The 17,922-nt window shown below is 42.0% G+C and overlaps 1 protein-coding gene across 1 annotated transcript in view; it reads left to right on the forward strand.

Moving 5' to 3' along the window:
• Window positions 1–17,922, forward strand: part of rnf144aa (ring finger protein 144aa) — a 46,979-nt gene that overhangs the window by 16,232 nt on the left and 12,825 nt on the right. The window contains exons 2-3 of the mRNA XM_049596563.1: window positions 13,851–14,001; window positions 16,965–17,069. Of these exons, the coding sequence (XP_049452520.1) occupies window positions 13,867–14,001; window positions 16,965–17,069 (240 nt within the window). The 5' untranslated portion in view covers window positions 13,851–13,866. The remainder of the gene's footprint in view (window positions 1–13,850; window positions 14,002–16,964; window positions 17,070–17,922) is intronic.

The following is a 17,922-nucleotide window of genomic DNA, read 5'->3' on the forward strand; positions in this document are numbered from 1 at the left end:
AGTTTCCATTGACATAGTTGCAAACAAATTGACCATTAAGCAATTATAACCTAAGAACTGAATGCAAATTTGCCATTTTTGGTCATTCTGTCGCCCTCCATACGGGAGCACTAATAAGGAGTATCAATTGGTCCTTGAGGCCAGACAATACCTCTCTGTAGTGTTGTAATGGTTATGCAGACTTATTGATCCAGAGCTGTGGCGGCGGTTGTGAAAAGGATGAGACCAGGTTTGCTAGATCAGAGGAACACATTTAGCATTTCTGAGAAAAAATGTCAACTATCAACTAAAAGTAAATACAAATCAGTTCAAGCAGACCAATCACAGCTCTCGCACTGACTGTGCACTCTGCTTAGAGATGATCTTTAGCTTGCATTGCAGCAGAAAAATGGCAAGAGACCAAGCAGACATGAGACTACGGGTTTTTTGCCCCGCATACCCAGCCATGACCACTGTCAGTGTCTGTCTGGCCCACACTGCAAAACGGACTTTGACTTGCTTGACACCACCACCACACACACACACACACACACACACACACACACAGTCGCCACACTACTCACTATGCCAAAATACATCTGGGTGATTGTGTAACTCCTCAGGGCATGGAAAAACTAGGCCTATCACCACTCTTAGCTACCCTCTTAGCGCTCCCCCTCCACGTCAAGGACAGACGGAGACTGTCCCCAACCGCTGTCCCTCCATGAAGGCATGTCACCTTTCACATTCAGCGATTCAGCCGTCCAAAAATAAAGTCCCCATGTGTGTGCTTTGGGTTATGGATGTGGGTAAGTGGACGGAGTACGTGGGTCATGGCCTTGTATCGTGTTGTACATGTTGTATGATCTACATCAACCTATGGCCCACATACAGTCATGACCTACATACTGCCTACAATAAATGTGCCTGAAATAGACACTGGCAGGATTTTATCAATGTTTTTCCATCAGGAGACCTTAGCATTGATGTGTCGTTGCTGTGTTGTAATGACTTGTCACACATAGATTTTATTTTAATGTAGCACCAGTGTTATAATTCGGACGGAGATAGACTATGTAGATATATTGGGAGTTGTAAATGTACTGACAGGTAATTAATTTTATTTATTGTGACTCGGGTGTCGCCTTAAATGTACTTCTTGGTTTTGCACTTGCACGACTGTTTGAGAAGAATCATTTATTGCTGTATGAATAATGCAAGAGGTGTCGATTACTATCCAGGCAAGGCTAGAATCTGTGCCTGAAATTACTGTTGTACATGGGCGATGTGCTGTATACCTTTTTGCTTTAACATGGAACGTGTTTTGACTCTATATGTGAGAGAGAAGACATGTTTCTGTCTCTGGCTAAGGTAAAGGTTGTAAATACCCCCTGTTGGGACTCCAAGCTGGTTGCCGTCAGTTATTCTCTAGGTGGCGATCTAAAGGTAAACCGTTGCTTATTATTTGTCGTCTTGCAAGACTGAGCACTGCAGGGTCCACTCGAGGTTCCCTGCAGTGCTCACTGTAAGATGCGGAGGATTTAATGATAGTAAATGTTGTACAGAACTTGGAGTCTGCCGTAGGTGTGATTTGTACCCCGTGTTGGTCACATTGTATATTTAACAACCACGCTTTCATGTTTTCAGCAGGGAGTGAACACAACTGTTAGTAGAGTATAATGCAACAGAGACACCTTAATTAAAATGTACACACCGGCTCTACGACACAATATGAGCTGACAAAATAATAGGAATAGTAGGGACAGCTTTAAATACAATGCTCGATTTACGTGAGACTTTAATGCGTTTCTTTGTCAAACATGATCAACTGAATAGCTTTGGATGTTTGGACTGTGTGTCAGATTAAACAAACCATTTGAACATTTCACCTTGGGCTGTGGAAATCACACAGGGGCATTTTGTTGACAGAACAATCAATTGTGAAAATAGTGGCCAGATTAGTCAGAAATGGAAATAATAAACCCTGATGTGTTGCTTCAAAATGTAACAAATCTTAAACATAACAAAAGTTGGACTTTCTACCTTATTATCAAGGTAGCACATCATATTTTTCTACTTGTATGTAGGCGTTTGTAGAATGAAGGGGGATTTCTATGTTTGGACAATTTACCAGTCTTCTGAAGTTTGATGGAAATATTATCTCAGGCCCAGTTATTCTGCTCATTGTCCTCATACAGTAAGTTGCTAGCGGTATAAGTGGGATCTTTAGTTACCAACGTTATTAGCTTCTCTGTATTGTCTTCTGTCTGCTCCCGTGATGCTCGCTAATTGATCGTCCGCGCAAGTGACAACCACTAGAAGCTCAACTTTGTCAATTCAGCACGGCAAAATCTGCGCGCGGCACGTGAGCAACAGCTTCGTACCCTTACCGCTGTGTTGGAAACCGATTCCTTCCCATAGCCTTCCCTTATTAAAACGACTGGAGATTGTGAGTTTCTGCACAGCAGTGTGGAAGCTCCTTAATGGTGACTATATGCTCCCCCTGGTGTTGACACCTCCTATGGGATTATTTGCTTCAGTCCACAGTATGCTTCTGTCCATCTACAGTAGAAGAACCGTATTTGTCTGCACGTGAGCTTGACTCTGTGTGTGTGTGTGTGTGTGTGTGTGTGTGTGTGTGTGTGTGTGTGTGTGTGTTTTCTTTGTGATCTGTTCTGCCTGTTTGTTATCTTGCCCAGTGGGAGCTTTCACAAGGTGACAAAGAAGTAATGGCAGGCAGTAAAGGTGATCAGAGGGAGTCTGGAAAATGGACGAAATTGGCACATTGCCACTGTCCCCTCTTTCTCTCTTCCTCTTTACTCGGTCTCTCTCCTTCTCTCTGCAGCAGTGAACACAGACAGGATATGACATAAATTAAACTTAAAGGCCCCACTAATTGGCCATGAAGAGCAGGGCCGGGCTGTTGATGGCAGGAAGGAACAGGGGAGGGAAGAGCAGACGGCAGGATCACTAAGTGCTTATTACAGACCCTGAGCTCCCGTGGATCAAATTGCTGTGCCATGATTTCACGTGATTCAACGTATGTGGATTTTTAGGCAGATGAGATCACATGCTTAATGAATATACGTATTTGTTTACAGCTGCAAGTCCACTGAGACCTTAGCAAATGATTAGAGCAGCAGTATGCCAGACAGAAATGGTAACAAACTTGAGGTTAGATTAGGTTTCGCTGATAAAGCCAGTCGGAACAAAGTTTGTTCGAGTCGGCTGGTATCATATCATGCTTCTCACTACATTAATTCTGCTGCAGCAAATGATGACACAATTGAACATCTACTGTATTGGCTTGTCCCCAGACTTAAGGTAGAATATTATCTGCATGATCCAAGTCCTTTATTCCAGCCCTGCCACGGTCTCCAGCTGGCTTTCAGTTTCCATCCTTCATTACACTCTCAAATGACTTTTCTAATTGGTTCACTCCTCATTCTTGTAAATCAGCCGAAGGACAGCTTTGTGCATGTGTTGGAAGAATGTTCATCTGTCTATTATGTGTGTGCAGGAGAATGAGTGAGAAAAACGTGTGGGCTGCTCCCGCTCTCCGATCAGCTAACAGTTGTTAGCAGCTTTCTTTCACATCAGCCATAGGTGCGGGATATAAATAGAGTCTTGCGCAAATGCCTTGATGTGACATTTTGTAATTACACACAGTAAAAGCTGTCAAGCCAGGTGAAAATGGAGAGCTGAAAGATTGTGTCACCCTTACTTTTCTCTTTCTCTCATCTTGACAGTGTTCTCTCTTTTGTGGGAGCGAATGGCGAGGTAGGTTGCACACAATGGTGCATTGAGAGCACTTAGTTGAGTTTAGTTCCTCGTGAATGGAAAGCCTGCATCACTATGCAGTGTGAGGCTTGGTGTTATATATTCTGAGTCTATTCAGGTGAGAATATGCATTTTATTGTTTGCTTTCTACAGTAGGAAGCAGCATTTATTTGAAAGCAGAGCAGGGTTTTTTCTCTTGTGTGGACACTGACAGTGTAACAACAAAAAAACACCAAGGGTATTGTATTCATTATCAGTCGAGCAGTATCAGTCTCCATTTATATTACAAAATAAATCTTGATTTATTGATTTATTTATTTTTTGATTTATTGTTTGATAGACTGTAATGAGCATTTCCCACGTTATTAATCAGAACCTTTATATTCACATTGACAATTACAATTATATATAAAAAAAAGCTGATATCATCAACATATCAAAGAATTGCCAAATCATTCAGTGCCAAGAAGATCATAATTACTTATTGGATATTTTATTTTCTTAGATAATAAATCAGTACTTGACTGGTGCTGGCTTATGTAAACATTATCTTAAAATGAATTCACAGTATTAGGCAATATCTGCACTTTACCCATCAAAGGCCTGTGTTGACAAGTAGTGCTTTAGAACTGCTTAGTGCAGTTTGAGATATCTCTTGGAAGCAGCATGTTATCTTTACATTCAATCAAAATGAAATTATACCAAAGCCACAGTAAACAGTCTTTTTCACAGTCTAATTAAATGAGAAATGCTTATACACTGTATGTGTTTAAGTTTTTGTCTGGTTTTGTATTATGGCCCTTGTATGGAGCAGTTGAGGGTTCACATCACTGGAGTGAGGAAATTTAGGGATATGGACCAGTTTGCTTTTAAGATTAGAATTAGTCTCAACTTTAGGGCTAAAACTAAGTTTTCTGTATGTTGCCATTGTTCCTGTGTGCATCCATTCGAGTGGTTTGGTATAATATATATTGATCAGGCGAATACTTGGATGAAACAAGTACCCAGTACAGATCATTTACTTCAGTCAGGAACACTTAAGTCAAAGAAAACTTTATTTCCATTTCTAGTATTATATTTGGTGGTATGGCTCTGTTCTGGGGCCTCTCTGCCTTTCCTATGCCTATGCAGAAAGCCTCTTCCACACGCCTAAGTGGAAAGCCTAGGGTGAAGAGAGCACACCTCTCCGTCCTTCCACATGCAAACAAGGAAAGTCTGAGGCAGAGAGAGCAAACCTCCCTGCCCTTCCATGTGCCTACATGGAAAGCCTCAGGCAAAGAGAGCAAACCGCCCTGCCCTTCCATGCGCCTAAATGGAAAGCCTAAGGCAGGAAGAGCAGCCTCAAAGACCCCTTGGAAACAGAACAAAGCCAACATAAATGACAAACAGAAATGACATTGATAAGTCAGACACAGCATGAAAAGGAGGAGCTGGGGTGGAGGCCGGTTGAAAAGTGGCTTGCAGAGGAAGCAGCAACAGTAGGCAGGCCAGAGCAGTTTAAATAGGGCACCCTGAATGAGATTCACTAATTGGTTGCATAGAAAGGAATCGTGATTTATCAGCTGACTCCAAGTCATCAACCAGCTGCTCCATCAGTTGATTGGCTGTTTGAGATCAGCTGGTGTAGCTGGGATTTGTGCTGAGCTTGACATCGTGCCCTGCCTGAACTAATGCTATGCTAAATTTTTTATGAGTACAAGTATCACCCGAGTAAATTTTGTTAATGTGTGTTGCTGTACTTGTGATGAAGGAAAATCCTCATTTGGGTAGACATGTTCAGTCTCTCACTCTTGTGATCAAAAATGATCTGACACTCAATTCTGAGGCTGTTCTGTAAACAGTTTTCTAATAAATAATAAATACAGCAACTTCCGATCAACCCATATCAATTTCAGGCTTAAAATAACAACTTCTGGTTAAGTCCCACCCAGTTCCTGATTAAACCGTGCCCATTTTGAGTACAGATACAGATAATGTAGTTGGTTGAACAGATACAAAAGGAATCCTTCACTCACAAAATGATCATTTCTATAATGGTTACTAACTGCGCGTTACACTGAATTCCCGAAGAAGTCTTTGTTTTTCTTGCATGCCTCTAAGGTGAATGAAAAATTCAAAAATGGAGAAAAATCTGAATAAAAGGGAGTAAAGGCGACTACGTTTAACTTTAGCAAAACTGTATCAAAACATCCATTTACAAACTCTCAAGCAACACAGACATTATAATTTTAGTTTAATTTATCCTGTGGTATGCTCAGTACCTCCCAAACACATGCATTTCCACTAAAACATTAAAAATTAAAACACCTCCGCATAAACAGTCTGATGCACGAATGATAGCAGGCCCGGGCAAGAGCGTGTGGTTGAACTCAGCTCTACTCTTATGCAGATGTGTTTTAAATAGAAAGGTTTTAGTGAGACTTCACATGTTTGGGAAGTACTGAGCATTCGACTGAATAAATGAGACTTGGATTATACTGTAGGGGTTGTGTCAGAGTTTGTAAGCAGATGTTGTGATATAGTTTTCCTGATGTTAAACGCTGCCCCCTGTTAATCCAGTTCATCAAGAATGTTTTCAGTTTTTGGATTCTTCGTTCACCATTGAGACATATGAGAAAAGCGAAGTCGTCTTCACAAACTCAACCCAACACTGAATAATTGATAAACAAATGATCATTTCATGGGTGTATTATTCCTTTAATGGATGATATCATGTATACTGCAGCAAGAAATCCCTTTCACTTCAAGCTCCCTGGACAGTTACTCCTCAGTTGCTCCTTCATGACCATTTCTATCCCCGTTATGCAATGGATTGTTAATGCACGTCTGTGTGTGTGTATGTGTGTGTTTGTCTCTTGGTTATAGAGTCATTATCACATAAGTGCTGCTGCAGCCAGTGAAGCTGATGAGTGGAGTCCCTTCAGACTGATGACTGACACGTGGTGACCACTGCTCAGGATGGATGCTTGACTTCTGACTCACTTGTGACTCCCGCTTTATTGATCTTTAGCTCCGTGACCTGACCTTTACGGACGTATAGTATTCTGGAGGACTATATTTGAAATGAGCACACATAGAGCATGAGAGGCCCGCATGCACAGTCCCATTGCTGGGAATATAATGTATACGTGTGTGTTTGTGTGTGTGTTTCTCTGTGATAATGGACCATCTAGTTAATAATGCAGCAGAGGGATGGCACTGCACCACCTTTTCTCATGAAAACTCATTTTCCCTTTTGCTCTCTCTCCCCCTCTCTCCCCTCCTTTCCGCGGGCCACCCTTATAAAACTATTTCATTTGTCCCCATCGACCCAGTCTGTCAGTATTAGCACAGCCAATATAAAGTCTGGGAGGAGAGAAACAGATTTGAATGTAAAAAGCATACACTGTATTAGAAAGTCCTGCTCTGTGCAGTGCAAATTACTTTTTACCGGTATTTTTTTTTTTGCCACAGGGCTAATGGAGTTCAGCAGCTTAGACATTGAGACTGATAAGAAACAGACTCATTTCAGTCCTCGTGGAAGTGATGTCATTCAAGTCATCAGGTGCACAGTTTGAGACTCTACCACAGAGGTGTTGATAAGGTTCCCCTGGCATTAGGTTTCAGTGTTAGGAATGTGTCCTCTGAAGTGTTTGTCAGTGCTAATAAGTGAACTTCCACATGCAACGTCTTCCTCTTTGCCTGTGAAGTTTGTCCGTGTTGAGATCACTTCTTTTTCTAGATTAAATCATTTGACACTTTACCCCACCTTAGAGCGTCATGTTTCTTTGCCTGTTAGACCTGCTTTAAAGCTGACACATACCGCTCATTTCCACTCAACTACGTTACGTACATACGGCTCATTTCCAATTGTGTGATTTAATTACTTCAGCGGTTAAGTTGTCTTCCGTGTATTATTTTGGACCACCAAAGCACACGCCTTCCCACACACTCCCCAGAGGGTCATGTTTGTAAGTCTTTGGCTCCATCCTGATAACAAATTGCCATTTAAGCTTTTGTATATGAGCTCAGCACCTCCATAATAGAGCCTCCTCACCACTCAGTGCTTTCTGGTCAGCGTGATGGATGGTGGATAGATGGATGAACGCCAGCTGATTTGAGTGAGTCAAACATGAGATGCATCTCTTTTTTTTTTTCTTTCTCAATTTGCAATTTCCTCCTCGGCCCTCCTACTTAGGACATGATGAAGAGATGCGAAGGAGGAAACATCGTGGGAATCAGATTTCATTAAATGAGACATCTTTCTTAGTCAAACGGCGCCCTGGTGAGAACAGGTGCACGCTTGGATCACCTGCTCTGCACTTGTTGTCTTGTTGTCTACGAGAGTTTGTTTACACAGTCTAATGAAATATTTTGCATATTGTCACTTAAATCTGCACTTTTTTGACGAGTTGTTTCCTTCTTGTTAATTAGCCTTTTCAAATTTGCATCTGGAGTTATTCATGCTTACTTACAGTTTTTTTTCCCTTGTAAATTAATTGCTAAATGAGTATGATGAGACTGGTCTCATTATGTGTTTAAATAGGTCACTCATCATTTTAGGGGAAAAGAAATTAAATGATGGTGTTTCTGCCCAATGTGATTATATAATACTGATACTTCACTGTGACTAAATGGGAAACTAATAGGGGTAGGAATCTCTCATGACTCAAATCAGATGGCTACTGTGTGATTATGAAATAGTTATTGATGCATCTTTATTTATCAAAATATTTTATTTCTATACAGGATTGATTTTTTTTCTCCACGAGATGATCCATAATTAAAGTTAATAGGTGAATTTACTGGCATACCAGGGGTGTCCCCTGAAAGTGGGAGATCAAATCATCAGTTGCAGACCCCTCAGTTGACTGACATTGCTTGAAGTCAAGCATTATCTTTTGTATGTTTTTGTCAGTTGGTGTGCAGTGGACTTCTGGGGCAGTTTTAGTCCCCAGATTTTGCCACAGAGTGAGTGCACCTCACTTCCATGCCACTTTTTGGTACAGGCTGCTGTGAACGTGAAGGAAGCTGCCCAGAAGAGGAAGGGCTTTGCTTAGTAATGCTGCATTCACACCACAAGGGACACAGCAACAGGCTACAGTTCATTTTCAATGGAAGGCAGTGACATGAAGGTACAAACTGATGCCTGAGACTTGTCGCTGCTGTCGGGCGTGACGGGCTACAAACAAAAGCTGAGCTGGCCTCAACTTTTTCAGTGCTCCAATGACGCAGTGATGCGTTAAGCATTCATGTTTTTGTTTTTAGCTTTGGTGCTGTGTTATTTCGCTTGTTAGCTGACACAATAATAGCTTTTTGTGTATCGCAGTGCACACGGAAATGTCATGTTAAAAGGGGCTCGGACATTGATTTTATGACCAAATACATACCAATGATGATGTTCGGTCAAAGTGCTCAGTAGTAAGTAGCAAACGCACACAAGTCCATGATGACACAACTATGTTAACGAGTGCTTGAGCAGTACTTCAACAGTGATTCGGCATTAATGTAGCTGGTCACGCATTGTTGCTCATAGTGAATGCAGCATTTGGCTCTGAAATGACGTTCTCTGGCTTCTGTATTATGTCCACGGTCTAGGGGAACCTAGACTAAACCTACCTAGCAAAAACAAATGTGAAACAAATGATACATTTCTAACCTAAACTTCTACCATCCAAAACAAGAGAGAACATGGCAATGCCAAACAAAAAAAGGCTTCTCACTGTTACTAAAACTGCTTTATTTACAGTGCTCAAACAAAGGAATACAAGAAAACCCACTAATAACTCAATCAAAATACTTTCCTTTATAACAAAGTTATCAAGAACACACACTAGTTAACGACGAAAGTTTTTGCCTTCAGGTACTCAAACAAAATCTACATTCACAGTCTAAGTGCTGGCTTTGGTGGAAGTGGTAGAGCAAAAAGGAGGGAACAGCACCTATCAGCTGGCGTTTAAGAATCTTCTGACATGCACTGGACCAATCCGGTGACAGCAATCTCTGCAAATGGTCCAATCAGCAAACACCACCTGCCTTGCAGCATCCAGTCACGCTCAACCACATGGACACACTCTGAGGGGAGGAGAGAGAACATATGACAGATCACTGCAGACCAATACAAACACTTTAATGTACAAAAATAATGACCTGGGTCATAACATCTGCTTAGAAGCAGTGAATTTACAGCTAAGAGCAACTTCAGATACAGTCTCTGGTTTTTGTTTGATACTTAGTGTCGGCAAATAATCCGTCATTAGCACAGTCAGCTTACAGGGAAATAAAGGAACGAACTGTTGGATATTTGTATTGAACAGCCAAATCTGATTCGACCGACTTCATTCTGAGTCGGGTTCAGCTTTACTGCATACAGTGCGACTCTTGTCCGGGTCTCTTCACTTCAACTTTATAGTTCAAGCTCCGATACTTACTTACAGCAGCTTTTAAGCCAGGGGACGCCAAATTGGGTAGGGAATTGGGTTTTAAATTCATGATGATTGACTTTTCTTCATCAAAATCTTTAAAGAGAGAATCGCAATGCATCTAAGAATATCTAAGATTCCCCCACCCCCAACCCTTGGAAACTACACTTGCTGACAATTAAAATTTGTTAATTCACACCAAAAACACACCAGACATAAGTCAGTTAAAGATACTCTAAATAAAACAGTGTGCCTATGGTTGGGGGAATTAATCAGTGGACTCTATTTATTAGTGTCCTTGATTGTGCCAAGATGCATGTTAAAGTAGGGAAAAGAAGATGCCATCTGGCTTCTGAAACCTTCACTTAGCACGTATCCGATAACTGTCTCAATGATGAATAAGGACAAAAAAATCTTCCGACACCTACATGTCTTCTCCTTCTGTCTCTGCTTGTAGTTTGTCAAACCTGCAGTGGAGTGGAGTGATGCGCTTCGCCTGCAGTATCCAATCACTCACAGATTTCCAATGAGTGTCTGTCTATTAATAGACTCCCACATAGGATGCACTCGTGTATCCTCACTGAAGTCTCCACTGGGAATCTTCCTCTCTCCTCTCTCCTTGAGCAGCAGTGAGAACAGTGAGATGTCCTTACTGATGGCAGACCCAATGTTTTTCAATGTTATATGAGGTCAAAGAAACAACAACATTTGAAATAAAAGAACATATTTTTCTTGAAACCCTATTCATAGACCAAGGTACTCTCTATAAACTGTAGGCAATCTGTAGGCAAAAGGACAAGATGTTGTTATCAGAAGGATTCTGGTTCCCATTTGTATTTCGAGTGGTATTGACCAATAACATCTGAGTAGAAGGTGAATAGTCAGTGTACAGTGGCAGAACATTCTTCCTTCATATGCAGTCACCTGTTTATAGATTCATTCATTTTCCGTAACCACTTATCCTGTAAGGGGTGGCCAAGGGGCGAGAGCCTATCCCAGCTGACACTGGGCAAGAGGCGGCGTAGACCCTGGCCAGGTCGCCAGATTATCACAGGGCTGAAACATAGAGACAGACAACCATTCATGCTCACATTCACACCAATTTAGAGTCACCCTAACCTGTGTGTCTTTGGACTGCACCTGGAAAAAATCCACACTGCATTCAAACTCTACACAGAAGGGCTCCCCCACCCTTGAGTTCGGACCCCCCACCCCAGGTTCAAACTAGGAATCCTCTTGCCATGAGGTTTATGTTTATAGAGAGCATGGAAGATGACGTCATGGCTTGGATGTCTGCTTGCTACATCAGATCTCCTGTAACATTGGCCATATCCCCCAAAGGCTTATCGTCATCAGGTCGATGACCCATGGGTCCTGAGATTTGCACCAAAGGCTTCAGCCCATCACACGACTCCCTTGATTTGCCCATAGACGATATAGAAATGAGGAAAGTAGCCACCATGATGTCACCCACTGGTTTGTGGATCCTCTTTTTGAAGCCTCAAGTTTGGCATTTTGGCTGTTGCCATATTGGATTTTTGGAGCCAGAAGTGACCATATTTGGATGAGAAAGTGGACCTGATTCAGACTTTGGTAATGCCTAGCAGACAGCCTGTCAAAGCAGCCACATGCTTAATTATGCGTAACCTTAAGTCTTAATATAATTGGCTAACAGTCTGGGGGTCATCCTGGACAGTACAGTGCCATTTGAGGCCCACATCAATAATGTTGCTCAGTCTGTATACTTTCATCTACGAAATATTAATCGTCTTCGACGGTCACTTACACCTCAGAGCGCTGCTATCCTCGTTCATTCTTTGGTTACATCTCGTATTGATTATTGCAGTTCTTTGGTCTCCCTCTCAAGTGTCCTTATAAACTCCAGTTGGTCCAGAATTCAGCCGCTGGTATCATTACCAGAACCCACTCCATAGATCATCACTCCTGTTTTCCAGCAACTGCACCAGCTTCCTGTTAAATATCCCATCAATTTCAAGATTCTGCTTCTCACCTTTAAGGCCCTTCATAATCGAGCCCTTTCCTACCTGTCTGAACTCCTTCATATCTACACACCCTCCCATACTCTTAGATCCTTTTCAGCAATCCAGCTCACATCACCATCTGCCATGGGGTCTAGAGCCTTCAGCCGTTCTGGAACTCACTCTCTCAAGGTGCCATATTTGGTCTGATTTAATGGTAACACATAGAGACTTGCACTGATGATGATTTTATACTTAATATTAATAATTCCGATTTTGTTTAGTTAGTCATTTCATTAACTTTCATTGCATGTTTTGGAATTGTTTGATTGTATGATCTATGGATACATTGCTGCTTGTTTTTTGTTTTTTGTTTTTGTTTTTAACTGCGCCTTGTCTAAGGTGTCCTTGAGTCCTATGACAGGTGCCTATAAAGACATTTTTTCATTATTATTAATTGAAAAGGGTCCAAAACCGTTTTTTGTACCAGGCTGTACACCTGTTTATTTCTGCTGTAAACATTGGGGGGTCTATGTGGCCCAAGTGGCCATTCAAGGAACTGCAGTTTTTGGCACTATGTTGCTGATTGAATTTCTCAGCCCCAGAGGTTGCCTCATTATCACAACAGCCTGGTCTCTGTCTCATATTAATGTATCACTCCTGCACGTATCATCTGTGGATTGCCTTCACCTGGCACCTTAATGAGGTGATCCCTGGTGGGTGCATTTTCCTCCTCCTTAAATGTTGTTAAAAACGCTGGTGTGAAGAGATATCATGTCTCTGCTAAACCAGAACACACTGTCTCTTCTTCTCTCCTCTCCCCTCTCTGGGTGACACAAGTACACAGCACAAGAGTCCATGGAGCGATCATGTGAACTCTCCAGCCCCTCTTCTCCCACTCGCTGTCCTCCTCTTGTACGTCTGTGAATGGGCAGCTGCACATGGAGGCAGACTGTACTGTGACCAGTGAAAGCAAACTGCAATCTCTCTCTGCCATGCCTCCTCTCCCTCCTATCCGTTGCCCCCTCCGCCTCCGAAATCCTCCTTCAGCTGGTTGCTAAGCAGCACGGGGAGAGCTTGACGGTGTTGACGTCGTGTGCGCGGTGCCACTTCCTGTAAACAGCCGAGTGGGTGTTCTTCGCTCTCGGCAGCAGAGGGAAAGGAGAGAGTGAGACGAGACGGCCTAAAATAACCCTTTCTGACTCTCACAAACAGACACCATGACGTGCAGTGAAGAGGGAAAAAAATGTTACTTCATCTCGAGTGAAAGTTTCACAAGAAGCTGAGATAACTGATAGCTACAGGAGTTTCAGGTGCTTTGAACATGTCTTTTTTTATTTGCCAGAAAGTATGAGGCCTGGAATAAAAATGAACATCTGACAATACAGCAGGCCTGTGTGTGCGAGTGCATGTGTGTGTGTGCACCCTCACTGGACACAACTCACAATGCATTTTCAGTCTGCGTGCATACGGTCATGCTGATTGTGTCACAACAAATATAGCCCAGCTTGGACTCTGGATTTATTATGTAGACAGACTGACATAAAAAAACAACGGAGCCACATGTATTTGCACTTTAAGGATTTTCTTTGTCATCAGCAGGATTATGAGTATTACCCGTTCCATTTTGTTCGCTTTATTTCAGGACGCATTTGGCTTCATTAACATGTAGCTCTCTGTCTCACATCCCTCTCTCTGCATTGTGTTTCAGCTCTGTGGCGGTGAAGATGACCACAGCACGGTACCGTCCCACCTGGGAGCTGGCCGTGGACCCCCTGGTCTCGTGTAAGCTGTGCCTTGGAGAGTTCCCCCTGGAGCAGATGACCACCATCACACAGTGCCAATGTGTCTTCTGTACACTGGTGAGCAAGACGCAGAGGCTTCCTGCAGCTGTCAACAGATTCACAAATCAAATTTATACAGTGTCAAATATTTTTTATGGAGCAATATTCAAAGCAAAAAATGTTAGGCTTCACTAACTTCAAAGAGCACAAGTCGCCTGTGACTGTTTAACGCTGTGCAAGCATTTTTCCTAAGTAAATGTTTAAACTTAATAGAAGCCACACAGGATTTTCTCTGCATTAAATCAGTAATGACCTTGGTATCTATTACCACACTTCCCTACCCGTGAAACCATGGTCCTGTGTGAAAAGGCTGGGACAGAGGAATAATAACACCCACTGGCTGTCATATCTTAGCCAATCTAGTCCAGAGAGGAGGAAACAATGTCCAAGAATGACCACTAAAAATAGAAGCTACTTCCTAGAACGCAGTCTGGGCGGCGGCAGTCATTACCAAAGTTGAGTTAGGACAGTTTATTCCGCTGTGGTCAACCACAAAGTAAATACAGGCACTGCCTGATATCTCACTTAAGCCATTTTGATACTGATATTCTACATTGTTCTAATAGAAAATAAAGTACACAGTGTAGTGAAATAAGACATTGAATAGAAGATGAGGTCATGTATGTCTTTTAAAAGGAAATTATGTTAAATCTCACTCAATTTTTCAGCTTTGTAACAATAAGTTGTTTTTATAAATGTAAATTTGCAACTGGAAATGTCTTACTGGCTTCCCAAAAAAAGCTAATAGTAGAAGTTATACGCTTAGAATTTAGGCTTTCTGAGAAGCAGCATTTATTATTTTCTGGAGGGCAGCAGAACAACTTCACTTTATAAAGCTGAACATGTTGGCAAATTGTTTATTTTAAATTCCACCAGACAGACAGCAACATAAGCATTCATTTGGGGTCATGTCTCCTGACACCTTGCAAATGTATGTAAGCTTTTTTTTTTTTTTTTTGTATTTTACTCTGCGCCAGTGCATCCAAATCACATGACCGATTTAAGTTGACGTAGCAGCAAGACGCAGCCTCGCTGAGTCTCTGTTTCAACTTGTCGAAAGTGCGAACTTCAAAATATGTACCAGTTTTAAATTGTGTTGATAGGTCAAGTAAACCAGGTTTATGATAAATAATTTACACGAAGCTTTTTCCTGAATATTGTCGTCACATTTGGTGCTTGCAAGCAAAAAAAAAAAAAAAAAAAAAAACATGACACCCCCTTTCCTGTTGGTGGTGTTTTTGTGTGATTTTAGGTCCAATGTGTTAATACAGTATGTCTAAATGAAAAAGTAACTGTAAAGTCACACAGGTGAGGTTGTGCTGAAAGAAAATGACACCAAACAAGGCAAGGTAAACAGTTTTTAAGATGAAATTTAAAGGTACAATCAAAAGTAGTCAAACACAGTCACTTATAGCCTTGACCACAAAGGGTTAACATTAAACCTAAATTGTATGCATACGTCACAGATCCCATAGTGGGTGTTTTAGGGGCACGTATAGAAAGCAGAAAAAAAAAAATGAAATAAATAAATAAAAATAAAACTAGAGTTACGTATGTAACTACAGTTCTATGAATCCTGGATGATCACCAGAGCATTCAGTCACTCAGAATCCTTGTGGCCTTGCCAGAAGATTCAATTCAATCAATCAATCAGTTTTATTTATAAGCCCAATATCACAAATCACAATTTGCCTCACAGGGATTTACAGCATACGATATCCCTCTGTCCTTTGGACCCTCGCAGTGGATAAGGAAAAACTCCCCAGAAAAACCCTTTTAACAGGGGGAAAAGGGTAGAAACTGCAGGAATAGATCCTCTGAAGATATAGCCTGGCTGGGGTCATCAGGGGGTCACAGGTGACTTTGCTGGTAATGCTACTAGACTTGTGCCGATTTCCGGTTTAACTGGTTCGGTCTGGTTTAAGAGCTCCACCTGGTTTAATTCACGTCAACCAGATAAACCGGAGGAGAGAGAACAAAAAAAAGGCTTTTCACATCGGTGGCGTGTCAAGGGACTATATTCAACTTATCTTGCATTGTAACATGCATTATGACAACTTAATAAGGTTTAGGAGCCTACAAGTCTTTTGTTTAGTTTGTCTCAGAGGCTTCAGAGGGACTCCGCAGCTCTGCTTCGCTGTCTGCTGCTGGGGAAAAGTGCGAGGGAATCAGCAGTCACTCAGTTTGTTGCCCTAGTAACCCGTTTCCACTGAAGAAGTTCCTGGTACTATTTGGGGGGCTGGAACTACTACAGGAACGTCCTCTCGCTCAGCCCTCTCAACTGCCGTGTCTCCACTGAGAGAGCGGAGTCGGAGGAAGGTTCCTTGGTGTCCTTCTGTGTCATCTTCTTCTTGTGTAACCTTGTGTGTATTGGCGGTTAATACAGCATTACCGCCACTTAGTGGATTGCGCATTACACATATAATGGGCTTTTATTGGGAAAAATAGCTCAAATGCGACCCCCAGTGGTAAAATTAGGTATATAATTCGATATATTGGTTCGGTTAGATATTTGGCTTTAAATCAAACCGGTTGGAAAATTTTCAAACCCGCACAACCCTAAATGCTACTCAACCTGCCTATGTGCGAGACCAAGACATTTAGTGCTTATGCACTGCCTCTGGCAGTCAGGAAGGATGAAACAGAAACCAAACATAACGAGGGAAAACTATGAACAGTGATTTATTAAAATTCAAATCAGGGTACATCTAACATTTACTTCTCTTTTTGCTCTGTTTTGGTCTCCTCCAACTCCTCCTGAGGGAACTATCTGGCTCTTTAAGTGCTAAATGCGTCATTTTCTCCACCAGCTATCTAGCTCTGTCTGAGGCGACAGACACATAGTGATAAAGAGGGACTCTCAGGCCAGTGTGTGTTTACCAAGCAGTGTGTGTGTTTTGTTTTGTTTTTTTCCATCTGACCTGACTGACTGGATACTGAACTCTGTCAATGTTGTATTTGTCTGTGTTTTTTTCCTTCAGTGCCTGAAGCAGTATGTGGAACTCCTGATTAAAGAAGGCCTTGAAACTGCAATTAGCTGTCCAGACTCTGCCTGTCCCAAAAGAGGACACTTGCAGGAAAATGAGGTATTGACAAAAAGGAGAAGTCAGATTTTTGCTATGTCATTAGATTGACTTGTCTTGTAGGGTGTGAGTGGTTGTCGATATCAGAACAATCCCCATGTCTGACAATGCCCAACAGATGTGACTTGATCACTGCAGCAATTTTTTATTTCCACAAAGTGGATCTGCAGAATTTTTCATGGACCTTGAACAACAAGCTGCAGTATTGAATTGCAAATATGACACGTGCAATAATTGGAAACGCACGTGCTTTGAATGACAAGAACAATAGTGGCATTATCTCTGCAGGTCAAAATTTTCCATGTCACGATCCTCCTATCACGCTGCTTTTTCCTCCCACGCAGAAAAGTACAAATTGGTAAAACTAACATTTAGTTTAACAGCTAGTTTAGCACCTCGACGCCCCCTCAAAGCTCTTGATTCACTCAAGATGACCACTGTGCTCCACCTGCCACTGTGTTTATTCCATTCTAATGAGCAGCTGAGGTCAATGTGAGGGCAGAGCGTTCCTTATCCTCCAGGCAGTTTGCTTGATGGACTCGACGATTCTCTCACTTGGTCTCGGAGGCCCCCGTAGGCACAGCATGCTCCAGCACACCACGGCCTTATGTTTCTAATCAATCAGTGTCACCGGCCCTTAATGGAACCCCAGCTACTCCTGCCACTCAAGCAAAGCATGCCTCATCCCCGTCAGCTCTGACAGCAATGCCCTCACCTTGTAATTGACTGCTCTTTTACAAAGCCCGAATGCTCATTTCATTGCCCAATAAATGAGTGCATTTAACCTTGAGTGGGCCTGCGTATGCACCTGGAATACATTTTGGGTTCTCATTTCCTTTTAAAGAACGGCATAAAA

This window comes from Epinephelus fuscoguttatus, linkage group LG14, assembly GCF_011397635.1.
Source record: "Epinephelus fuscoguttatus linkage group LG14, E.fuscoguttatus.final_Chr_v1".
In the NCBI taxonomy this organism is placed as follows: domain Eukaryota; kingdom Metazoa; phylum Chordata; class Actinopteri; order Perciformes; family Serranidae; genus Epinephelus; species Epinephelus fuscoguttatus.